This window comes from Lissotriton vulgaris, chromosome 2_1 (genome assembly GCF_964263255.1).
Source record: "Lissotriton vulgaris chromosome 2_1, aLisVul1.2, whole genome shotgun sequence".
NCBI lineage: Eukaryota > Metazoa > Chordata > Amphibia > Caudata > Salamandridae > Lissotriton > Lissotriton vulgaris.
This window is the reverse complement of record NC_141687.1, coordinates 754245499-754271538: the sequence shown is the minus strand read 5'-3', so window position 1 is coordinate 754271538 and position 26040 is coordinate 754245499. Positions and strand designations below refer to the sequence as shown.

Genomic DNA, 26040 nt, shown 5'->3' with positions numbered 1-26040 from the left:
AGTACCTGCACTTCCATTTTTCCATTTCAAGCACTGGTGAAAGCTGTCTAAATATCTAAGTAAGCAAAGGCCCAGTTGCAATCAATGTAATTGATTAACGGTGGGAAAGCAGTGGGTGAGGTAAAGATACACCTTCCTGACTTTTTCGAAGAGAAGTAGAGGAGATCTTTTGGGCAGTTGTTGAATGGGGTGGAGGAAGCAGGCACTCAACGTGGATTAGACTAAAAAGGCGTTACCATGGCCTGTGCTGCTGCAGTTTACGGAACACTAACAGTTCTTTAGCTGATTTGAACTGGGCTCGCCTGCAGATGGGGCCTCAATGACAGCTCAGTACACATAAAGAATGGAACTGTGATCCTGAATGCAATGGGGGTGACGTCAGAGACGTAGCCCAAAGAAAACAAACTATTCTGCAACTATTTTGTTGGCCTTTTATCTTCAGGTAAATGCATATAAAATACCATTTGCACACTTTAAATGAGAAATAAAAGCAAGTTAGAGGGATTGTCAGGAAATACAATCTTTTATGTTGCAACAGCTCAATTTGTTAATGTGATCACTGCAGATATCTTTGTGAAAAAAACAGTCACATAACTGAATCCTAGTAGGATTATATTTTGCTGAAAACTCCAGCAGGTAAACTCCCTGTGGGAAAAGCCTGCATTGTAGCCTGGACCCGTTATATGACCCATTCCATGACATCTGCACAAGCCTCAAACAAGCCCTAGGGGTAGCATTGCCTACTCACCTTTGCCAACCAACATTCTTCACTGCTGCCTTCACACCTCTTACCCTTACCTCCAACCATGAGATACAATAATACACTTTTACCACATCCCTCTGCACGCTGTTACCACCTACAAAGAGCAGGTGCTAAAGATGTGTGTTAAACCCCATGGAAAAGAGGCTACCATGCGGAATACCACCTACTATTTCCTGTTCTGCTAGGTAATTCCCCATTCCATGGGGTCTAACTCATAATTGCATAGTACTAGTGGGCTGTTACTGTGCTGAACTGGTAATTACCAAACTTGCAATTGGGGCCATGGCGGGCTAGTTGAAGTTTCTGGGGATAAATCAACAAGAATGAAAGGCCCAGTTATCACTTCCCAGCACATCTACAAAACCTTCTTTTTTGCATGCCACTTGAAAGCTTGTGTTGTTAATGCCACCATCATTTCTAGATTGAAGTATGCCAATGCATTCTAGGCCAATCTTCTGTAACCAGCTATTTACAAGATTCAAGGTGTTCAAAGCAGGACAGCATGACTTATCATGAATTACAGAGCATTATGTATGCTCTCTGAGGCTTATCTTAAGCCGTGCTGGTCAGGTTGGTCAGGATCTATTATAAGACACTCAACTTTAACCTCATAGCCTGTTATGAAACAGGACCCATGGTGCTCTGTGTTTGCTTTCAAATATAATCAATCACTTATTGTAGATCTTCCCGCTGACTACCGGTCCCCGAGTTTAGACTGTGTTGGTTTGGGAAGGTTGTAGAAAAAAAGGATGTTCCTTCTCATATGCTGCTTCTTTATTTGGAATGTACTCTACCTGTCCTGCAAAAAATGGAGAATCATTATGTGTTTACGGAGGCTCTTAATCCTTCTTGTTTATTTATTATCTACCCCTGAAAGACTGCCCCTCATTCCAAAATGTAGGGTCAAGGAGATATATTGGGATACTATTTTGGTGAAGGAGATTGACTGAGGATTTTATGAGTTTTAAAATCTGTCCCACTTTATGCGGAAACAATCGATGAAATTGTTCCACCTATGGCACGTAAACTATTTATACAATTCTGTTTTAAAACTCTACCCACTAAATTGTTCTGTAAAAATGGTGTAGCAAAGCCCCCTCTGACGATCAGTGCCCAGACAGCAAGGCTAGCTCCAAATCCACTTGGTATTTTTTCGCCCCCACTACAGAACTCTGAGGGGCAAATGGATTGTTCCACTGTGCAAATTAATTGGTCCTAGCGATTTTCTTGAGGTTTTGAGAATCCTAGCCACTGACACCCCCAAGGTGGTAGTTTTTGGTCTGGACAGATTCTGGCATGCATTAGGGATCAAACATTTATTTTAAATGTATTATATGAGCTGTTTTTCTTTTTAGCTTTTACAAATCTCACACATCAAATCCTGGCTCACTGCTTGAACAAGGATTGTTAATCTTGCATTGATTTAACAATTGTTGCATCTTGCACTTTGTAAAATGGTTTTTATTCTCTGTATTGTTTCATATTTATGTTGCACCACGCACTTTGCAAGATCTTTGTGATCGAAAATAGAGTTATTTACTGACTGATTATCTTTTATTCTTTCTGGTGGTGTTAGTCAGTTCAACATTAGGGTATTCATTACAAGGAGGTGAACTTCGCTCCACCAGAGTAGTTTTCAGGCTTTTGCTCACTCTGTGCTCCTCTCAGAGCACTGAGTATTGCAGAAACTCCACAACCTCAGTGTAGCAGAGGTCGCCACCGTCCACCCATATTCAGGACTCTGCAGAAGGACAAGTTTGCCTCTGTCCATGAGCCACTGACACTGGTTGAGTCTTCACTCCCATGTAGGAGCAGGATCTGACTCCTGTTGAAAGGCAGCAGGTGAACTTAGATCCCTTTCCAGTCCGATTACCGTCACCTGCTGGATTTTCAGCTGCTTCCAGTTCTTTTGGAAACACTTAGCAGTTAGGACCCCAGCTGCCTAGCAGCCCTCCTGCAAAAGAGTGCACGAGGAGCATGTCCGTGCACTGGTCCTGCCTGAGCTGCTGATGCACTACCCACACCTGAGCACTGACATCTAAACTCGAAGCGGTGGCAGAGGCCGTTGAGTGCACAGTCAAAAGACCGAGTCTGTGCTGGGCTATCCCAGGTGACTCCCACATTCTTGCAGTTGTCCTGTTTAGGGAAACTAGAATGGCAGTCTTACTTCTCCCTTCGAGTCGCTGTGGTGAGGTCACATCTTGCCCCTCCTTGCCTCCTCAGCCTACCCGAGCTGAGCTCTGCTACCTTCCTGGCTCAGTGTACATTGGCTGCTCTGTGCCTCGCAGGATGTGACTTCATATTCAGACCTTACTGCAGTAAGCAGGGGCCCTGTGAGGGAAGAGGGGGCTCTCATTGAAGCCTGTGACGCACACAGCAGCACCAGCCTAGGAGGCTTTGTGAGGGAGAACTAATTTAAATAATCTTCATGCCCGGCCCCGGAAATGTGGAGTCCCCAGCTGAATTTCTATGGCGAGTGAGAACGCGAGGGCTGTTGGGGAGGCAGGCATTGCAGGGGTTCAAGTTGGTTGTGCACTGCAGTTCTGGAAATAGTGTGCTTAGCTCTGATGATGATGTGTGTTGGCAACAAATGCTTGGTGGTGCCAGGCTCTTTTTATAAAGCTAAATGTCAACTGCTTTCATCAGCCTTCGCAATTCCGCCAGCTTGTGGAACTCTGCGGAATTTGATGAAGTTTTCCAGTAACTCCGCCAAATACCACAGAGTTCAAATCTGTGAGCTCCTCCCAGCCCTAATATTGTCATCTCTACCAACATGAAGCAGTCCATGTCATTGCTCCATTCCGCAAGCATAGGGACCCCTTTTACCCCGCATTGATGGGCAACATTTTCACTACAATGGGTTGGAATGCGAACCCAAGTGATTGCCAGTGGTTAGACCTATTGCGAGCATCATCCCAACACCTTTTGTGTGTTGCAAATTTTATGTTTTGCCACCACCAGGCCAAGTGTGATCCAAATTCTTTGGTGTTTCGTGGTCGACTTGTTGCCCATAATGTAGGGCGGGGTCTGATTCAGTGAGTCATCTATGCGTATCTCCACTATTGATTGCTACTATGCTTGTATAGCCAGAGACTCCTAGATTATATATGTTAGAAATTGGGTTACAGTGTGTGTCAATGTAAAGTCACAAGCAAACCGATAAAATTAGGCTGTGCTTTACCCTCTGGCAGCCTGGCACAAATAAGTCAGGCTTAACTTAGAGACAATGTGTGAAGTATTTATGCAGCATCTAAAACAGTTTTTTGAAAAAACGAGTAAAATGTAATAAATTATTTGAGACTAAAACAACAAAAATATAATCAAAAGAACTGGAGTTATGCATTTTTGCAAGTGTAAAGATTTAAGTGAAACCAAAGCTTTGAAGCACAATGCTTCATCTGTGGTTATCTTGTCGCACCAGACTGGGACACAAGTTCAGGCCAATCGCAATGGAGCACAGACTGGCTGCTGATCAAAGTACCTTAAATTCTGGTTGATGAACGTTGTAAGATCCAATGTTGAGGATGTGTTGTCAGGCGACAGTTCTTTGATGGAACTGCAGGACAGCAATGTGGAGCTCTGCATCCTCTTTGAGTATCCCGTCAATGAAGGGCTTACAATTCGGTGGCCTGCATTGAGGATGTGTCATGCAAAGGCAGTTCCGAGTAAACCTGGGGCTGCGATGTGAGGGCCAGCGTTGTGGATGACTTGTGCTGCGATGGTTCCGAAGTGGAGATGTGGTGTGCCCCATTAGATCTCCCCACAAAACCACAGCTGGGCTGGCAAAGCATCTTTAGGCTCACTTTCAAGGGTCCCGGACTAGGGGGGCACCACTCGGGGTATAGGAGTCACAGTAGAACAGGGACTCAATTTGGCACTAGTAATAGCCAAAAATACGCAGGCCAAAAAAGGAAACCTCTTTGTCACCTTTGTGGACCTAAGCTCCGCGTTCAACTGTGTGGACCACAAGATGTCATGGTTGATACTCACCGAGATTGGCATAGACAAGCAAATTCTTTCATTCATTAAAGAACTTTATAGGGGGCAGGCGCCAGAGTTCGATATGGCAGGAAGGAGAAGCGTGGCTCAATGGTTAGAGCGGTAGACCCTGATGCAGAGGTCTGGCCCGGGACCAGGGTTCAATTCCCGCCTCAGCGGCTCTTGGACTCAATCTCCCCGGACCTGATAATTCTCGCCTCAGTGCCTAGTCTAATCATGGGTCCCACACTGTGACTCTGGGCAATAGCTTGCTTAAATTCCACAACGGTCCCAGCAGCGCTTGGATACCTGGCTTCACCTTGGGGGTGCCCAGGAGTGGACATCTCACAGGAAAGCCAGGAAGGGTTCTACAGCGTTATGAATACAGCGCTACGAGACCTCTGGGTAGAAGGCGCTACATAAATACAAACACATTTACATTTACAAGGGCGAGTGCTCAGAGAAGTTCGAGATACGAAGAGGTGTGAGACAGGGGTGCATTTTAGCACCCCTGCTTTTTACCTTATATATTAATTCCATTGGCCAACACCTTAGTGAATTTCAACATGATTACCCAATAATAAGCGGGATACCAATACCAATACTCTTATACGCGGATGACGCTGCAATCAGATGAAAGCAGTATGAATTTCTTGGACATAACAATCAAAGTAGTCAGTAACAACCATCTTTACACAACATTGTATACAAAGTCAACAGCCAGGAATACTATTCTGTAGTATAACAGTCATCATCCCCAAGCCTTGAAAGATGGGTTACCGTTCGGGCAGTTTCTGCGTCTCCGCAGAAACTGCACCAGGAAGGAAGACTTTGCGGATGCCAAAAAATTGAAAGAAAAATTGTTTGTGAATTATTATGCCCATCCCAGTGAGTCCGATATACAGCCTGCATGCACTATAATGGTGTACCCATGTGGTTTCCCTTGAGGTAAGTCTCCTGGAACATTACTATATCTGGGGCATGTTGCTTAAGATATTGCAGAACGACTCCCTTCTTAAGATTGCGTCCCAACCCATTAGTATTCCAAGATATTACTTTTAGTCTTTTTGGTTTATGATTTGGGTCTGGAAATGTCGTGTTGTGATGCCTGGCTATCATTTGGCCTAGATCCTCATGTGGAGGCTGGTCACCCCTGGTTATGTTTATTTTTTTCTCTTTGGCAAGTCAACAGTGGCCATATTGGACAAGTTACCTAACTTTGGTAATGCCTTATGTGGTAGAGACATGATCTTGCCATAGATTACTTACCCTAGAACTTCCAGGCATCAGGCTGGATACAGAAAATTTTTCTTAGTAGTACCCCTGCTCGCCGGTAGGTGGCATAGGTTGACTCCGCATGACGCTGTAGGAGGTGAGTTTGTTGTCATGACGCCTGTGTCGACTATATAGGTGCCACCTCGGTGCACTGATGTCAGTTCTTTTCTTTCCACGCCAGCCAGTACAGATCCAACAAAGTCAGCTACTCCCTGTCATATTTTGAAAGACTTTTTGTTGAGTTTTTTTCTGTGTGTAGGATGTCAAAAAAGACCAGAGGGTTCAAACCGTGTGGTTCCTGTCACTGCGCCTTGTCAGTTACAGACCCCACCAGTTGGTGCCTGGAGCACGACCGCGACCACAACCACAACCCCATGCCGTGCTATCACTGACGGGTCATGACGCCGAAAGCTTCCCTAAAGCTACTTGTAGCATGGTATCAGGTGCCTCGGAGATATCCTTGAAGATTTTCTTCCCACACCCGGTCTTCGTTGAGAGAAAGATCCAAGTAAACCCATTCAAAATCTTCAAAGGGGGCAGGTAAGTAGGAACATAAAAACACAAGAAGTCGGAGCATGCTCACCCGACAAGAAAGAGGAGTCTTGGTGTTTGAGAATCGCAGTTCGCACTGAGAAAGCTGCAGTTCGAGTTGATAATATACTCGAGCGGCAACAAAGAAGCAGCGCCCTCTGGTGCTCTCCATGGTGTGGTTTGCGCGGATTTTGCAGTGTGGACCAAGCTCCTGGGGCTATAAATCAGTGTTAGCAGCGTGACGTACTAATTTTTGGCCACTTGCAGATATCCACAGAAACGTGCAAACCTTTTATGTAACTCCATGGACTTCCGTGAGTTCCGTCCAACCCTACTACTAACTTACTACAAAATGGTTTCGATGCACCTATATATGGAGGTCTACACCTCCTTCTCTTCCGTCTTTTATGCGCAGAGATATGTGTGCTGATTGCCGAGAATCTGAACACAAAAGAATTCATTTTAGAATTAAATGTGGTGGGACTAGGGAGAAGATGAAAAATGGGGAATACATAGAACTTATTGGAAGGGGTTATGGGAGGAGCAAGTAGGAGTTTAGGGAAAGTTAAGGAGGGGTTAGGAGGGAACATGCACCCACCCTCAAAAAAGTTAGCCCATTTCTATTCAGAAACTACACTTCTATTGGCATTTTAGGCAATAAGTTGTAAATGTGTAGCACCACATATGGCCAAACACTGGTACTGCTACTCCCTCCCTTAATGGAAGTAGGGACTTAAAATAAATCCCCATAGAAACTAATGCTAAATTACATTGACCTATTATAACTGTTTAAAATGTGATATTAATTATTGAGTGTACTGTTGAAAAATGTAACATAATAAAACATACTTATTTTCTTTAAAAAAATATGCCCACAGCTACTGTTATTCTTATTATTACTATTTAACCTCTTAAGTGCTGTGTCGGGGCGTTGGCCGACAGCAGCACTACCTCCCCAGTGCTGCGCACGACCATTGTACGTCCATTCAGCACTAGTTCCAATGGACAGCGCAGCACTGGGGAGGGATGTTTTCGCGCATCTAAGGTGTTAAAACTTGTTTAAAAAATGAATAAAGTACATAATTTAAATTAACTCTGTACATCATTTACATTAACCTTTACTACATATTAATTAAATATAAATGTTATACTTTAGGTGAGATTTATAATCTTAAGAAAAGTAATTTTATTTACCTTAATAAATTTGAAATAAATAAATATTTGATTCAAAATTAAGTTTATGCTGTAAATATTTTTAAAATGTGTTCTATATTTAAAAGAACTGGTTAAAATTAATTTAGACTAATTGTTTTAAATGTTAACATATTTTTCAACTTTTCCCTGTACTTTTACATTCCTTTCAACGTGTAAAATGTTACAAGTTGTAACTTTATACTCATAAATTAGGCTTTATCCTCCGAATTTAGTAGGTGAAGACATGTAAGTCTATGCTAAAGATATACTCATAAATGATGAAAAGCCTAAAGTAGTAAATATACTACAAGGTGTGAGAGTAAACTGAGTAGATGTATTCATGCGTAAGTTTACCCTTGTGAGGGGCCCCCTATGATCTTCAGCCTCAGAGCGGGGAATAACAAACAGAACTGGATATACATAGTATTCCTTGATTCCATGGAGAAAACTGCTGACATTTTTTGCCTAGTCAGAGCAGGTAGAAAGTGGCAGTGGGAGGACTGATGGGGATCTTGGGCATGAGTATGGGTCAGAGTAATGCTGAAGTAGCCCAGGTTGGCATTGTCGGCTTCTCCCATAGTGCTGCAGGGGTCAGTTGGGGGCTGACCCATACTACTTCCTACAGTCCCTGTCCCTGCAACAGTTGCACAAGGAGAGGATTTGAACCAAGTTAAACAATTTCCGGTGTCTTCAGTCCAGGGTTACTGCGCCTGGAGATACTGGACTACTTGTGATTGTCGAAAGCCGCATCCCTCCCAGCATTACCACATCCGGCTGATACCACTACTTACAATCAAGGCCTTTTTTCTGTCTTTAGTGGAGTAAATGTGTTAATGTCACATATAGCAACAGTAGCTGACATGACACCTTTGTTAGAATGAAAAAGGCACCCCCTGAAGTTAATTTATAGGTCTGGGAGCAAGGGGGAAACACACCACAAAATAATGAAAAAACTCCCACACGAGCTATATGCTTTCTCTATAGGCTTATACAAGCTCGATGGACTACCCTCTGCCATACAGACAAATCAAACAACCAATTGTATTAGTTTTATCATTTTATTATATTATTCAATTCATTCTTATTTTTATATATGAATTTTTGGGGATATTGCTCTAATTATACAAAATTAAAAGCATATTAGTGAAACTACAAAACATTCATAAGAGCAAATATACAATTGTTCAATTTGGACATACATGTCAGATTTATTTGGAAGCACCATCATAATTTGCAAAAAATGACATGTATGTTGGATCATATGGTATATCTCCATGATTGAACCACACAATCATCCTGACCTCTCACACAACATGCACTAACAAGCACACATCACATACATATACTACCCAACCTTAGTTGGCATACACCGTTGAAAGTCAGGAAGGGAACACTTCATAGGATATCTGTGATTATGTTGCTGGCTGGGGTTGCATAGCAACCAGGTCAAAGCACATTTCAGTGGAGACTATAAATGATATCCACCTTCATCAGGACCACCCTTTTGGAATCTTTAAAGGTGAGTAGTAGGGGATCATGAGAGTCATTAATTCTTCTTTAGGATACCGAAGGTAGCTTCCCGGGGTGAGGAGGTGTACATTACATCTCACTTATAAGGCTAAGTAGAGATAAGGTAATGATAACATCAATGGCAGTTAAACCCACACGGGACCTAACACCAAAGAGTTTGTGATCTGAACCAGACACATTGCATAACGAGTATAGACATCAGCACATGTTGTATCAAATGATCAGCCATTTCCTCACAGTTCATCAAAATTGAAGGCATCTATGGTGTACTATGTCACCTTAAAGTTGGAGCCGGGCTCCCATGTGGATTTAACTGTCATTGACGTTATCATTAACTAACCACTACTTAGCCTCATAAGAGGAATCCATAATTACATCAATATGGGCATCATAATTTGGCTATATGTTCACAACGCTGTAACGGAAAAAGCAACTGCGAAGCAATGCCAACACAGTTATGATTATCAGCTCATTTTTTGCAGTGGTATTTAGCACGAACCTTGCTCAAGAGCATGAGAACGTTGTACATGAATACCAAACTGCACATTTTTAGGGGCAGATGAACAATTCTCTCAGAATCCAATGAAGTCGAGCTGAGGCCAAGTCTTTACGTCTGGTTCCTCATTTCCTAAGTTGGTAGTTGTAGGCCATATTTTCTTATTTTAGACTCGCTGTCCATAAGTGTCAATGACATGGATATGTGTATTGATTCGATGGTGAAATACAGAATTCTTCTGGAGTCTCATTGTTATAAGCCTTGCACCCGGGATACTCATGGCTGCACATCTCAAACAAAGAAGGGCTAGAGAGAGGGTGATGGCCCCTGAATGGAAAATGCAGGATGGTGAGATGAATATTTTCCCTGGAATGTTTTTTAATTAAATGTAGAATAATGTACCATCAATATCTCTATGTATTACCATATATAGGTACAACCTAACAAAAGTTTCAGGGACAACTTAAGTTGAAAAAACAAGAGTACTAAACCAGTACTAAACCAGTTGGTTACATAATCATAAATATAGATGCACCGTATAATTAAGAGTGTGTGGGTTGCAAATTCTCCTTACATTCTGTTGAGAAACAGTTAGTTGTGTGGGCTTGTTTGTATGGAAAATTGGCACTTGCAAATAGTTTCAGTTTACCAGATGAGAGGGCAACACTTTGCCTTCACCGAAACCTACTTATAAAACCACTAAGTATTTGAACAAACTAGCTATATTTGTTTACTGGAAGCACCACGCCGGCTGAATGTATTTTTTCATTCATTTAGGGTAAAAGCTTACCATGTGCCTTTGGTTTGTATAGGCCTGGCGTCAGCATAAAACTCACACCTTTTCCTTGAACAAAATCTTCTGCCTTTACTTGGAAAACGTTGCTGCCAGGCAGATTAGGTGCTATCACTAGTTGTCGGTCCATGTAGTTGACCAATTTATATGGACCCTTTCCCAAAACTGCGGGGAAAAAGAAAGTTAGATAGCTTTAATATTTCATCTTCCACGCCTCACATTTTAACAAGTATCATACCTATTTCGGCGACACTACAAAATAATGAAGCATTGATATAAAAAAATAAAAACATTACAAGGCAGACTTTGTAATCATCTTGAGCATCATTGTGATCATTGTGAGAGTCACAACATTTCAGATGGGGTGGCAAACCTTTTATGAGCCCCATTGGATAGTATGAGTTCTGCTAGACCACTGCAGACCTGCCATGTTTCCACTGGACCTTTTGACTTTTCAAAACAACCAGAAACTCTGGGGGAACATTTGGTAATTCTCATTTCTCAGTGGAAACTGGGACTTCAACTCACAACTTTAGCCAACGGGGCCCGCAATATTAATGCTCCTGAGGTGCACACTCAGACCCACGCATTAAGGAACTAGTTTGTGCAGCATACAACTAAAGTAGAATGACTGATGCAGTCCTTGTACGATTTCATATTGAATATGCCCCCTATATTATTCTTTCTTTACTGAACTGTGCAAAACATTGAATATTACAACTTCTTAGGGCCTGATTTAGATCTTGGTGGACGAGATACGCTGTCTGCCATATTACAAGTGCCATAGCATATAATACACTTGTAATATGGCGGAAGCGATATCTGCACGGCAGGACAAGAAACCCAAAGCAGCCCTGGCAATTTTGAAGGACCAGCCACCTGGGGGAGGGAGGCTTGGTGAGTTGCTAGTGTGAAGCACTGATGCTTTTGTAACTGGGGCCGATTACAACCTGTTCTCAACCAAAAAAACAGCTCCCACTTCTGCAAAACAGGCCCCAGCCTTCTGGGAAAATGCCCAATGCACTCTACGGCCTGTCCGGCCCTGGATATCCATCACATTTGTGACAGAGTATCCCATCTGCCAAGATCTAAATCAGGCCCTGATATTAGTGAGAGTCTATCTAATGAACCATGGGACGTCCCGCAATCCTGTAAGCCTTGAGCCAAGTAGATAAAATATATGTATTCCTAGCCCCAAAATGTTACCTTTGACAATAATATTCAAATATTTGAAAATTACATATCCATAATCACAAGCACATTACGTTTCATCATGCAATAACTTGTTAAAGTGTAACCTTGAAGTTTGGCCTAAATCGATTGACCGAAAATATGGGTATTTTTGTACCTTAACAGACATCTATTCAATATGCACGTTCTACATTTTTATTAAAAGCATGTATTTTAAGTCTAACAATGTTCCTAGCCTAGCAAAGATAACACGGAAAATTATGTAACAATTGAAATTATTTGCTTTTCTTTTTTCTTTCTAACATAAAACATTCCTGCAGCTGAAGGGTAATTTCAGGCGCAGTTTCCCTCTTTTCTGTATCAACCTCTTCAATCATGTATTAGTTGTAACAGAATACATTGCTTTTCCCAGGTTTCCGTTTCAAGCAAACATCACATCATTTTTCACAGAACAAATTCATTAAATATTTAACAGTACTTAGGACCACATTACCTCAGAATGGCGTACTGACAAGAAACAACGATGGAAGATGTTATTACATCAGGCCTCTTCAAGTTTTATGGCAATTCATAAAAAAATTAATAGAGGTCACTTCCTAGAAATCTCTCAGTAGTACAGAGAGGATTACCCTCTTGCAATACTATTAAGAATTAACCCCTTCGACGCTGATGACGAGCTGGGCTCGTCATGGCGTAGCCTCCTCGCACGCTGATGACGAGCCCAGCTCGTCACGCAAAGTGCGATTTTGAAAAACCCAGCGTGCGAGCGGAATTCCGCTAGCACGCATGCGGTTAAACAATGGTCCACGTTTTCAGAATTGCTAGATATTATGAGTCGGGGTGAGCAGTGCCAATGGAGTTACGCTCTATAGCCTGCTAGCCACGGCCTGTGAATAGATAATCCGATAACTGGTCGAAAATTTGGATACTCATTCGGGGATCTGAGTTATAGAAAATGACTAAACATAAGCATGCATAATAGTGTAGAAGTTCATAGGTAAGGAAGGTGCGCTCTGATAGAAGTCTCGCAAAACAAGACAGGTATAGTTCATAAATCTTCTTTTATTCAAGGTTGTTATTTAAAAACTGGCACAAAGCCAAGGCGTTTCGTTCCCTGATGCCAAGGGAACTTCGTCAGGGCTTGCAAGTAATTTGCAAATTCAAAATAAGAACCAATAAACTGACAGACGTGTCTCATTTAGGTAATGATCACAAACCATATGGATATAGCCCAGTGAATTAAATCCAAATAATAATCTTCAAAATATACACGTTGTGGTAAGAAAGATCACAGGAGTCCCTTATTTGGCTCCCATATACAGTCAAGCATGTATGGATAAATCCTGCTATATATTTCCTAAGTGGATCGTGGTACAGAATGATAACCGGCATAGACCAATGACTAAACATAAGCATGCGTGATAGCGTAGTTTCTGACCCATTAAATGTCATAACGAGCATCCATGTCATGGTAAAGAATGGGAAAGAAATTGTTTCTGTTTCCTCAGTTAATAAATATGCTACTTTTCTATTGCCATTATAAACATGACTCCTAATGTTAATCAACACAAATGTAACTTAACGTGACTTCAATTAAACCCTTGCCACTTGGTACCTGTTAGACTTGTCAGCCTTAGGGTGGTCATCCCTCAAACATTTTGCCTATTTCCCTCTATTTTTTGCTGAATTCGTTTTTTTTGGCCTTGTGGCTTTGTGACTTTAACACTGCTAATCAGTGCCACATTGCTTGTGCTCACTCCCCTAAACATGGTTAAATTAGTTTACACCTCATTGGCATATTTAATTTACTTATTAGCTCCTATTTAACCACAGACTGTAAACTAAATGCTACTAGTGGCCAGCAGCATGTATTGTGCCACCCATTTGAGTGGACCCTTCCAAGATGTCCGCGGCCTGCCATTGCAGTCTGAATGGAGTTTTAAACTGCCAATTCGGCTTTGCAATATAATCCTCTTGCCAAGCATTAAAGTTTTCTTATATTGCATATGTCACCCCTAAGAAGGGCCCTGGGTAGTCAATAGAGCAGGGTGGATTGCAATTAAAAGATTGGACATGTACTTTTAAGTTTTACATGTCATGGTAATCAAAAACTCCTAAATTTGTTTTTCATTACTGTGAGACCTATATATCCCATAGTATAACACTAGGTTCCGTTATTACATTTAATACGTGCTCATTTGTGATTGGGAACAGATATGCATTTTATGTTTGGTATCTATGAAATTGTAATTACAAATTTTCTTTAATAGTAAAGTCAGATTTTAATTTACAATTTTGAAAATGCTACTTTTAGAAAGTGCACACAAAACTTATAAATTAAGACTAATAGAGTGTACTTTGGTATAATGTATGATTATTTTTAGAGTGCAAACACCACATTTCTTCGTACTTTTCGAAAGTTGACAAGTTCCTGCCCATAGCAATTTGGTGCCTGCAGCCTTCACCAGGTCACATGAATAGGTATAACTGACAGTTAGACTTTGTGAATTCCTTCCAGACATTCATACAAATCAGGGATTAGGTAATAGGCCTTCAGGTAGTAGGATTAAGGGAGCAAGTCATAGCCCCACTTATAACTGAATAGGCTGTGCTCTACCTTCACACAAAGAGCTTGTCACCTGCACATTGTCTCTACAGGAAGCTTGGAGCCAGGGCGGGAGGCAGGAAATTCCAGTACTTTAATGAGATTCCTCTAGAAACGTCTCCCAACCTCATAGCAGGTACCAAGTATGAAAATAGGGCCCTCAGACCCACTCTTCAGTTCTCTTTCTGGGCTTGCGGAAGGAATCTCAGAGGATTGCCTGCTGCTGTGACTTGCTGTGTACTCCACAAGACTGCTTTTCTGTACCTGGAAAGACTGTTTTACTCCCTGGAACTTGCCTTAAACTCTCAGGGGCCAGTCCTGCTGCTTGAGTCCTGCTGCTACACCAGAACCCAGGACTACCGGACTGACTCCAAGAGCCAGTTTGCTGGCCTTCTATTCCACACCATAAGACTATAACAGGCTCTTGCCATCTTGAACCCACACCTGGACCCAGCCTGTGTGAGTCTGAACCCCCCAAGTGGTATTCCTTCACATCCTGGGCCCTTGGTTGTGATTCTATTGGTACCCAGATAGCTAAAATCCAAAACTTGGGACTTGGACATTTTGGAGCGTATGGTGGGTGGTCTTGCAGCAGGGGAGCAGTAGCTAAGTTCTTGTGGGCTCTTCCTCTAGATTTAATTGACCTATGCAAACATTTCACAATGAGATTACACCTCAGTCCAACCAACAGTGCAAATCAGCCTCAACCATGCACTACACTCTGCCAGGAACCATGCCATCTCTGAAAAGAATGTTGGCATGAAAAAATGGCAACCACAATAACACTTTATAGTGGCAGCTTCTCATTCAACTCTATGAAGTGTGTGAGTGTGTTCTGGAAGTTCAAATAAATCAGCATTCCCAGGTTACCAGGGTTGTAATATACATGGGACCTTCTCCATCTTGTTTCCTTTAAAAACAGATAATCACAATATTCTTGCAAACATTTAATCAATTCAAGTCAGCGGCAACATAGTTTTTCAAACAGAGATACCGCATGTTTGTGCGGAAGTTCTGAATTCTGATACGAATCGATATAATTCTGCATCAATAAGTAGCACCTATGGGAGGGGTTGAGGCATTTCTAAGGAAGTGTGAGGTAAAAGGTGAATGGAATACAGGGTAACAAATGAGATACAACTAACAGTCACATCTTTGTGCTAGAAGTTGTGAGAGGGTGTCTGCACATCAACAGAAAATAAACAATTGTCAAATGACTCACCTTTATTAAAGTATTCACAGTCATAGGCTGAAAGTGAAAAATATACATATATTAGTATGATGATGCCACCAACACTGTATCACAGCTAGAAAAAGAGAAAACAATGTATTTATTTTAGCACCTATAAAATTAAAACAAGCTGCATAATTTCAGCAAAGCCCCTCTCACGAATGGACATTCATGGCATTGGACGCTTTGCATTCAACTGTCTAATCTATTGCCTTTTATATTTTATTCACACTCTGTTGGAACGTTTTTCTTCTATGTCACCACAGCACTTGGTGTTTACTTAAGATTTGCACTAACACTTGATTTTGTATTGAATGACTTAACGAATTATTATACAAATATTGACGATCAGATATTTACATGGCTTATCTAGTCTATCGCTTAATATCTTGCTTGGTACAACTAACAGGTATCTCTAAGCTGTGAACAGTATTTACGGATTAAACCTCATTGGAACATTGTTGTCATTAAGTATGTATGTATGACCTGGATTCACATGGGGTATATGCAATCCACCCTGCTCTATTGACTACCCAGGGCCCTTCTTAGGGGTGACATTTGCCTTGCACCCTTCTCCTCTTTGCCTTGCACCCTTCTCCTCTTTGCCTTGCAACCTTCTCCCCTCCGCCTTGCACCCTTCTCCTATCTGCCTTGCACCCTTCTCCCCTCCGCCTTGCACCCTTCTCCCCTCCGCTTTGCACCCTTCTCCTCTCTACCTTGCACCCTTCTCCGCCTTGCACCCTTCTCTACCTTGCACCCTTCTCCTCTCTTCCTTGCACCCTTCTCCCCCTCCGCCTTACACCCTTCTCTACCTTCCACCCTTCTCCTCTCTTCCTTGCACCCTTCTCCTCTTTGCCTTGCACCCTTCTCCTCTTTGCCTTGCACCCTTCTCTTCTCTGCCTTGCACACTTCTCCCCTCTGCCTTGCACCCTTCTCCCCTCTGCCTTGCACCCTTCTCCCCTCTACCTTTCACCCTTCTCCCCTCTGCCTTTCACCCTTCTCCCCTCTGCCTTTCACCCTTATCCCATCTGCCATGCACCCTTCTCCCCCTCTGCCTTGCACCCATCTCTACCTTGCACCCTTTTCCCCTCCACCTTGCACCCTTCTCCCCTCCGCCTTGCACCCTTCTCCCCTCCGCCTCGCACCCTTCTCCTATCTGCCTTGCACCCTTCTCCCCTCCGCCTTGCACCCTTCTCCTCTCTACCTTGCACCCTTCTCCCCCTCCGCCTTGCACCCTTCTCTACCTTGCACCCTTCACCTCTCTTCCTTGCACCCTTCACCTCTCTTCCTTGCACCCTTCTCCTCTTTGCCTTGCACCCTTCTCCTCTTTGCCTTGCACCCTTCTCTTCTCTGCCTTGCACCCTTCTCCTCTTTGCCTTGCACCCTTCTCCTCTTTGCCTTGCACCCTTCTCCTCTTTGCCTTGCACCCTTCTCCCCTCCGCCTTGCACCCTTCTCCTATCTGCCATACACCCTTCCCCCCTTCCGCCTTGCACCCTTCTCCCCTCCGCCTTGCACCCTTCTCCGCTCTACCTTGCACCCTTCTCCGCCTTGCACCCTTCTCTACCTTGCACCCTCTCCTCTCTTCCTTGCACCCTTCTCCTCTTTGCCTTGCACCCTTCTCCTCTGTTCCTTGCACCCTTCTCTTCTCTGCCTTGCACCCTTCTCCTCTTTGCCTTGCACCCTTCTCCTCTTTGCCTTGCACCCTTCTCCTCTCTGCCTTGCACCCTTCTCCTCTCTGCCTTGCACCCTTCTCCTCTCTGCCTTGCACCCTTCTCCCCTCTGCTTTGCACCCTTCTCCCCTCCGCCTTGCACCCTTCTCCCCTCCGCCTTGCACCCTTCTCCCCTCCGCCTTGCACCCTTCTCCCCTCCGCCTTGCACCCTTCTCCTCTCTACCTTGCACCCTTCTCCCCCTCCGCCTTGCACCCTTCTCTACCTTGCACCCTTCTCCTCTCTTCCTTGCACCCTTCTCCTCTTTGCCTTGCACCCTTCTCCTCTTTGCCTTGCACCCTTCTCCTCTTTGCCTTGCACCCTTCTCCTCTTTGCCTTGCACCCTTCTCCTCTTTGCCTTGCAACCTTCTCCCCTCCGCCTTGCACCCTTCTCCTATCTGCCTTGCACCCTTCTCCCCTCCGCCTTGCACCCTTCTCCCCTCCGCCTTGCACCCTTCTCCTCTCTACCTTGCACCCTTCTCCGCCTTGCACCCTTCTCTACCTTGCACCCTTCTCCTCTCTTCCTTGCACCCTTCTCCTCTTTGCCTTGCACCCTTCTCCTCTGTGCCTTGCACCCTTCTCCTCTTTGCCTTGCACCCTTCTCCTCTTTGCCTTGCACCCTTCTCCTCTCTGCCTTGCACCCTTCTCCTCTCTGCCTTGCACCCTTCTCCTCTCTGCCTTGCACCCTTCTCCCCTCTGCCTTGCACCCTTCTCCTCTCTGCCTTGCACCCTCTCCCCTCTGCCTTGCACCCTTCTCCCATCTGCCTTGCACCCTTCTCCCCTCTGCCTTTCACCCTTCTCTACCATGCATCCTTCTCCCCCTCTGCCTTGCACCCTTCTCCCCCTCTGCCTTCACCCTTCTCGGCCCCCCATTTCCCTCTCCCTGCGGACGCCCATGGTGTGTTCTAACAAGCGTGCTTACCTGAGGGCACCATTTTGCTGCCTCGTCCCTTCTCATGTGAGCTTTGCCCTGGAGAATACTCTGTCTGGGGGCCCCCACTCCCACCCTTGTCAGGGTCCCGAGCACTGCTCTGTGCTGTCTCTTGCTCTTGCTCTCTGAGGCCCCCACCCCATCCTTGTCCCTGTCTCTTCTCTTCTCTTGTGGGTGGGCCCCCCACCCCATCCTTGTCCCTGTCTCTTCTTGTCCCTGTCTCTTCTCTTCTCTTGTGGGGTGGAGCCCCCACCCCATCCTTGTCCCTGTCTCTTCTCTTCTGGGGTGGGCCCCCCACCCTCTCTTCTCTTCCAGCGACGGCTCGTGGAGGGAGTTACGGTGGGGCAGGAGGGCGGGGAGGGGGAGGGGCAGGGCGGAGGTTGCTAAAAACCGGCATATGGATAATTGCAGGTAAGTAAACAATGTAATTAATAAAACGAATTTCGTAGCTCGCACTGCATTGCATTTTGCGATGCAAGGCGCACTACGAAATTCGTTTTATTAATTAAATTGTTTACTTACCTGCAATTATCCATATGCCGGTTTTTAGCAACCTCCACCCTGCCCCTCCCCCTCCCCACCCTCCTGCCCCACCGTAACTCCCTCCACGAGCCGTCGCTGTTCTCTTCTCTTGTGGGGTGGGCCCCCCACCCCATCCTTATCCCTGTCTCTTCTGTTCTCTTGTGGGTGGGCCCCCCACCCCATCCTTGTCCCTGTCTCTTCTCGGATGGGGGCCTGTCCCTGTCTCTTCTCTTCTCTTCTTTGTGGGGTGGGGCCCACACCCCATCCTTGTCCCTGTCTCTTCTCTTCTCTTGTGGGGTGGGCCCCCCACCCTCTCTTCTCTTCTCTTGTGGGGTGGGCCCCCCACCCCATCCTTGTCCCTGTCTCTTCTGTTCTCTTGTGGGTGGGCCCCCCACCCCATCCTTGTCCCTGTCTCTTCTCGGATGGGGGCCTGTCCCTTTCTCTTCTCTTCTCTTCTCTTGTGGGGTGGGCCCCCCACCCCATCCTTGTCCCTGTCTCTTCTGTTCTCTTGTGGGTGGGCCCCCCACCCCATCCTTGTCCCTGTCTCTTCTTGGATGGGGGCCTGTCCCTGTCTCTTCTCTTCTCTTGTGGGGTGGGCCCCCCACCCCATCCTTGTCCCTGTCTCTTCTCTTCTCTTGTGGGGTGGGCCCCCCACCCCGTCCTTGTCCCTGTCTCTTCTCTTGCTCTTGCTCTCTGAGGCCCCCACCCCATCCTTGTCCCTGTCTCTTCTCTTCTCTTGTGGGGTGGGCCCCCCACCCCATCCTTGTCCCTGTCTCTTCTCGGATGGGGGCCTGTCCCTTTCTCTTCTCTTCTCTTGTGGGGTGGGCCCCCCACCCCATCCTTGTCCCTGTCTCTTCTCTTCTCTTGTGGGGTGGGCCCCCCACCCCATCCTTGTCCCTGTCTCTTCTCGGATGGGGGCCTGTCCCTGTCTCTTCTCTTCTCTTGTGGGGTGGCCCCCCCCCCACCCATCCTTGTCCCTGTCTCTTCTCTTCTCTTGTGGGGTGGGCCCCCCACCCCGTCCTTGTCCCTGTCTCTTCTCTTGCTCTCTGAGGCCCCCACCCCATCCTTGTCCCTGTCTCTTCTGTTCTCTTGTGGGGTGGGCCCCCCACCCCACCCCATCCTTGTCCCTGTCTCTTCTCGGATGGGGGCCTGTCCCTGTCTCTTCTCTTCTCTTCTCTTGTGGGGTGGGGCCCCCACCCCATCCTTGTCCCTGTCTCTTCTCTTCTATTGTGGGGTGGGCCCCCCACCCTCTCTTCTCTTCTCTTGTGGGGTGGACCCCCCACCCCATCCTTGTCCCTGTCTCTTCTGTTCTCTTGTGGGTGGGCCCCCCACCCCATCCTTGTCCCTGTCTCTTCTCGGATGGGGGCCTGTCCCTTTCTCTTCTCTTCTCCTCTCTTGTGGGGTGGGCCCCCCACCCCATCCTTGTCCCTGTCTCTTCTCTTCTCTTGTGGGGTGGGCCCCCCACCCCATCCTTGTCCCTGTCTCTTCTCGGATGGGGGCCTGTCCCTGTCTCTTCTCTTCTCTTGTGGGGTGGGCCCCCCACCCCATCCTTGTCCCGGTCTCTTCTCTTTTCTTGTGGGGTGCGCTTTGTTGAGAGGAGAGAGTGGGGGCCGGGCTCTGTGCTGCCTCAGAGGAGCAGTGGAGACTGCTGTCTCTGGTGCCCCCATCCTCTTTCCGGGACTGCCTCTGGCTCTGACTGAAGAGAAACAATGTATATTGATACTTTGTTTCTCTTCAGTCAGAGGGAGGGGGCGAAGGGCTCCGAGCAGGCTGCACCTGCTTCAGATGCAGAGAGAGAGAGGCTTGCTTCAGCGCAGACCTCTCTCACAGCTCTCAGAAGAGCTGAGGGGGCCGGGGACCCCTGGGGGCCCCTTCATTAACTGTAGAAGGTGAGGATGGGGGCCTGTCCCTTTCTCTTCTCTTCTCTTGTGGGGTGGGCCCCCCCCATCCTTGTCCCTGTCTCTTCTCTTCTCTTGTGGGGTGGGCCCCCCACCCCATCCTTGTCCCTGTCTCTTCTCGGATGGGGACCTGTCCCTGTCTCTTCTCTTCTCTTGTGGGGTGGGCCCCCCACCCCGTCCTTGTCCCTGTCTCTTCTCTTGCTCTCTGAGGCCCCCACCCCATCCTTGTCCCTGTCTCTTCTCTTCTCTTGTGGGGTGGGCCCCCCACCCCATCCTTGTCCCTGTCTCTTCTCGGATGGGGGCCTGTCCCTGTCTCTTCTCTTCTCTTCTCTTCTCTTGTGGGGTGGGGCCCCCACCCCATCCTTGTCCCTGTCTCTTCTCTTCTCTTGTGGGGTGGGCCCTCCACCCTCTCTTCTCTTCTCTTGTGGGGTGGGCCCCCCACCCCATCCTTGTCCCTGTCTCTTCTGTTCTCTTGTGGGTGGGCCCCCCACCCCATCCTTGTCCCTGTCTCTTCTCGGATGGGGGCCTGTCCCTGTCTCTTCTCTTCTCTTATGGGGTGGGCCCCCCACCCCATCCTTGTCCCTGTCTCTTCTCTTCTCTTGTGGGGTGGGCCCCCCACCCCATCCTTGTCCCTGTCTCTTCTCGGATGGGGGCCTGTCCCTGTCTCTTCTCTTCTCTTGTGGGGTGGGCCCCCCACCCCATCCTTGTCCCGGTCTCTTCTCTTTTCTTGTGGGGTGCGCTTTGTTGAGAGGAGAGAGTAGGGGCTGGGCTCTGTGCTGCCTCAGAGGAGCAGTGGAGACTGCTGTCTCTGGTGCCCCCATCCTCTTTGGGACTGCCTCTGGCTCTGACTGAAGAGAAACAATGTATATTGATACTTTGTTTCTCCTCAGTCAGAGGGAGGGGGCGAAGGGCTCGAGCAGGCTGCACCTGCTTCAGATGCATAGAGAGAGAGGCTTGCTTCAGCGCAGACCTCTCTCACAGCTCTCAGAAGAGCTGAGGGGGCCGGGGACCCCTGGGGGCCCCTTCATTAACTGTAGAGAGTGAGGCCCCCCCGCACTGCGAGCACTGCGGGGTCTGCGGGGGCGTTTGTTACGCCCCTGTTGCAGGGCCATTGTGTGCTTTGTGTGCTTTGTAGGAGTCTGATATACCCCTTTCCAGGACATCTCCAGGCAGATCTGGCACAGACGTCCCAGAGACTCTCTCCTCAAAGGGCCCAAGCAAGTACAACTTTTACTGTCTCCCAGAAGGAGTGAGGTGTCCACTTTCACACAAAGTGCAAATTCAGTGAAGAACCACAGATTTACACTCACGTAAAAAAAAAAGAAAGAGTAACTTTTATTTTTGAAGGCTCAATTCAAATATAAAATCTAGACAGGCCATAACTAATTGATTTAAAGCCCCACCTGTGACAGGCTACCCATGTGCAGATAACAGCCTCAGTCACACAAAAGTGTTCCTAATTCAGCCTAGACACGCGTGTGCACACGTGTTAAAGTGTAGTGCAGGAACTTTTAATCCTGCACGACAGCAACAAGAATTATTTTAAAACTATGTGGTCTAAAATAAAAAAATCTTGGGGAGCGGTAAGGTAGATCAGACCCCACACCCTTACACTTTTCTCACACTATACTATTTTGTCTGCAAAACTACATATTCAAGATGTTATGGCCATAAAAAAATGGTCTCCATTTAACACTATGCTGCTTCTTGCAGTGTGTGCTCCTTTATATTTAATCAGCAGAGTAAAATAAGTTCAAAACTAAAATACACAGAGCTTGCACTTTAGTTTGTCCAATGAATGCTCTTTAAAGATTTTGGTTTGAATGTTTAGACCCTGCAAGTATTGAGTACATTGTTTACGGCAGCACACTGTGTGTAAATAAATCATATCATGAGTAAAAATGGATGGAGGTTGCATGTGTTTAGCTTGAATTTGCACTAAGTTTGTGTATTTTATTTTCCAACCTTCACAATATGTTGAATGATGTTTTGAAGAGGCTAAACTGTTTGCTTATGAGTGCCAACATGAACTTTATTTATTTTAATTAGCATTCTTTTGAGCACACCTGCGAGGACATTTAGGCAAGTTACAAGTATCAAACATAATGCAAGCCAAAGAAGGGAAGAACAGTAATTACCAATGAGTGGAATGAGGCATGGGGATGCTTGAAGAAAAGAGACGTGAGGATAATGGTTGGTTGACAAGATAGATCTGGGTTGGAAGATCTTATCAGTCTAGGAAAAGATGATATAGGTGCTTTTTCAGCTGCTGCCTGAAGATGAAGGGGCATGGCTGGGTTCGGATATTGCTTGGTAGTGAGATTGATTTTGTGGTTGCTACTACAGAGAACCTCAAACACTAGGGTGTTCTGGCTACATAGATTTCTTAGGCCTCTGAAAGTAGTAGTAACAAATACTTGTAGGAAGGACTGCGAACAGCGAACCAGTGAAGCTCTCAAAGAATAGGAGAAATGTGTTTTAAGAAAGGTAACTAGTAAGGCTGCAGAATGAGGAATGGCTTTCAATGTAGCTAGCTGGGATTGAGGGGTGTCAGTTATGTTATGTTATGTTAATTTGTAAGGCGCAACAGCTACCCAAAAAGGGTTTCCCGGCGCCAGCATGAATACAGTTGACAAAGTCAAGCCTGAAGATAAATAGAGCATTGACTGTAGCTATCAAGTATTTATTTCGTGGGACTGGGAATGAACTATCTCACTGTTTGAGTGAGTGGAGGAAGAAATTGGAAACTTTAGCCGCATTGTTGATATGTGGTAGAAAGCCATGAGGGGCTATCCAAGGTGAAGGCAAGAGATTCCACTGTTGTCAAAAGTGTGGGCACAAATCTAACAAGTCACAGATGATGAAGGAAGTTGACATCCAGGTTACGTCAAATTGAAGGAGAAAGAGGAGCAATTTGGTCCTATTTGGGTTAAAAAGAAGGATGTTTTAAGTTTTCAGCTATCCAGTTTTGTAGAGGGATTAGACACTGCTGTAAAAGAGCAAGGATTTGATTTGTACGCCATCAGCATACTGGTAGAAGGACACACCCTGCCGAACCAAAATCCAGTTTAGGGGTTCAATGTAATGACTGAAGAACTTAGACATGAGGATCGTATTCTCAGGTACACTGCAGTGCATATCTGTATCCTCAAATGTGTCGTTTTTCATTTTCAAAAGTTGACCTTAGTTGGAGAGAAATGACAAGAACCAGCTAAAGACCAGGTCTTTCATGCCCTCTGGTTTTCCAGAGTGTAACTTGACCTTGTATGGTGAAGCATATTTGAGGCTTCTGATACGTGTTCCACATTTGATAGGGGAGAAAGCGAGAATCCCCCCTTTAGAGTTGCAGGCTCCATGCTGTGATGTGGGTGGAAGTAGAATTAAAAGCTATATAGTAAGTGTATGTAGACAATCTACTAGTTGGCAACGCATCATTTAATCATTTTCTCTAGCTAAGTAAAGGTAGACAGTGGACAATAGTTTGAAAGGAGATCCGGAAGGTGGGATTGTTTTCTGAACATATATGAACCATGTTCACTTGCATTAAGTTCACATTTATGAACTGTGTTCACCTATATGAACTATGCTCAACTATTTATTATTCATGTGAAATAGGTAGAGTGCAATTATGTGCTCAAAGCAATTTCATGTTCAAACAGTTTTGAAAAATAAAAATAAATTACAATGATAAATGAGGGATATATTATGTCCATACCATCATATGCAGTAGTATTTTTGTGATATTGACAGTATCACACTAATACTAGACACCACTGGACAGTATTACCTTAACATAGTGAACAATTATGTCGAGGGCCGCTACTTGTTGAAGGGGCAGCAACAGCTCCTGGGGCTCATGTTACGTGTTCATCAATTCTACCTAATTTCTACTTCTTGCACTATCATTGTTTGGGAGGTTTACATATAATAACATCTATAAAGATATTTGATAAAAGTATTGTGCGTTCAGTGAAGCCATTCCCATATGTTCAATAGGATGGAAAGAGGGAAGGACTAAATGGTGGAATAGAGCAGAATGGGAAGGATGGATGAAACACTGCATGGAGTGGCCATATATTACTATGAGAAATTGCCATCTAATCTTCAACTAGATCTGTCAACAAGAACAACCATTAACCACAAAGCTCATAACCACTGATCTCTCCATTACCACTGACTATTGGCTAGTATAAGGGTTGGTATGTATATTTTAAAAAATACTTACGGCACACACGAGGAGACCTCCAGTCTATTGGAATTCCATGTTGACAACACTGATGTGCGTATGCTGACACACTGGTGCAGAAACACTCACAATCACCACCACGATTACATCCACAGGTGTCAGTCAGACAATTTGAATAAAACCAGGTGACATCAACCTAAAAATACAGGAACATTATTATTGCAGGAAAAGACAAATGTGATCTTACATACAATATTCTTTTCTGATTTGCCTGATTTGTGCGCCTTGCATCACAAAATGCGATGCAGCGCGAGCTACAAATTTCATTTTATTTATTTAAATGTTTACTTACCTCCAATCATCCATATTCCAGTGTTTTCTACCCCCCACCCTCCACCTCCCCGCCCCGCCTTTCCACCCTACAGAACTCTATCCACGGGTCGCAACTGGCTGCCAGTGGCAGCTCGTAGCTGCATGAGAAGTGTTGAGTCATTGTAATCAGCACATGGACCAGCAGACTTGCGCCTCAGAGATTGGAATGTATGCGGGGACCCAGGGAGGCGTCAGGACTGTATAGTAACCAGACACAACACGCCTTGCCCTGTATTTCATCAGTGCCACAAGGACTCAATTTCCCTAGAGATTCCCCACGTACTGCCTGCCCAGTTATGATGCATTCTTGGAGTTGTAGTACCTACCATGTTGCAGCAGGTGAACAATCACATGGTTGGGGAGGTGGGTGCTCCTAACATTGGGAGGACTGCAGGACTACTTAAATGCAAAGGCGTGGTCATGTTTCAGGTTAGCAGCGGCATCTGACGAAGGCTCCAAGGCCGAAATGCATTATGCCTTAACTGCTGTCCAATAAAAGCTTTTCCTTGGATTTCATCGTGTGGCCTCTTCCTTCTGCCTGTCAGAGGGGTTCTGTGTATATATATATATATATAAATATAGATATATACATAAATATATAAATATATACGTTGATTTTTTGGATCAATTGGTGCGGATATATATTCTGCTATCAGTAACAAATGCCACTTAATTAGTATTTGATATTGCTCGGGTTTCCATATAACGATTCACATGGCCCCAATGTGCGATCTTTAAATGAGAATTGCTATTTTACTTCCAATTTAAGCAGTACTTAATGGATCAATGTTCCAGCTGTTGTTCTTACAAAAGGTCCCTTCTCGTGGTACATAGAA

The 26040-nt window shown here is 45.3% G+C and overlaps 1 protein-coding gene across 1 annotated transcript in view; it reads right to left on the bottom strand.

Moving 5' to 3' along the window:
* OTOG (otogelin) overlaps positions 1-26040 on the bottom strand; it is a 1187449-nt gene that overhangs the window by 455791 nt on the left and 705618 nt on the right. Inside the window, exons 28-30 of the mRNA XM_086954148.1 lie at positions 24872-25028; positions 15579-15605; positions 10558-10725 (exon numbers count right to left, since the gene is read on the bottom strand). Of these exons, the coding sequence (XP_086810274.1) occupies positions 10558-10725; positions 15579-15605; positions 24872-25028 (352 nt within the window). The remainder of the gene's footprint in view (positions 1-10557; positions 10726-15578; positions 15606-24871; positions 25029-26040) is intronic.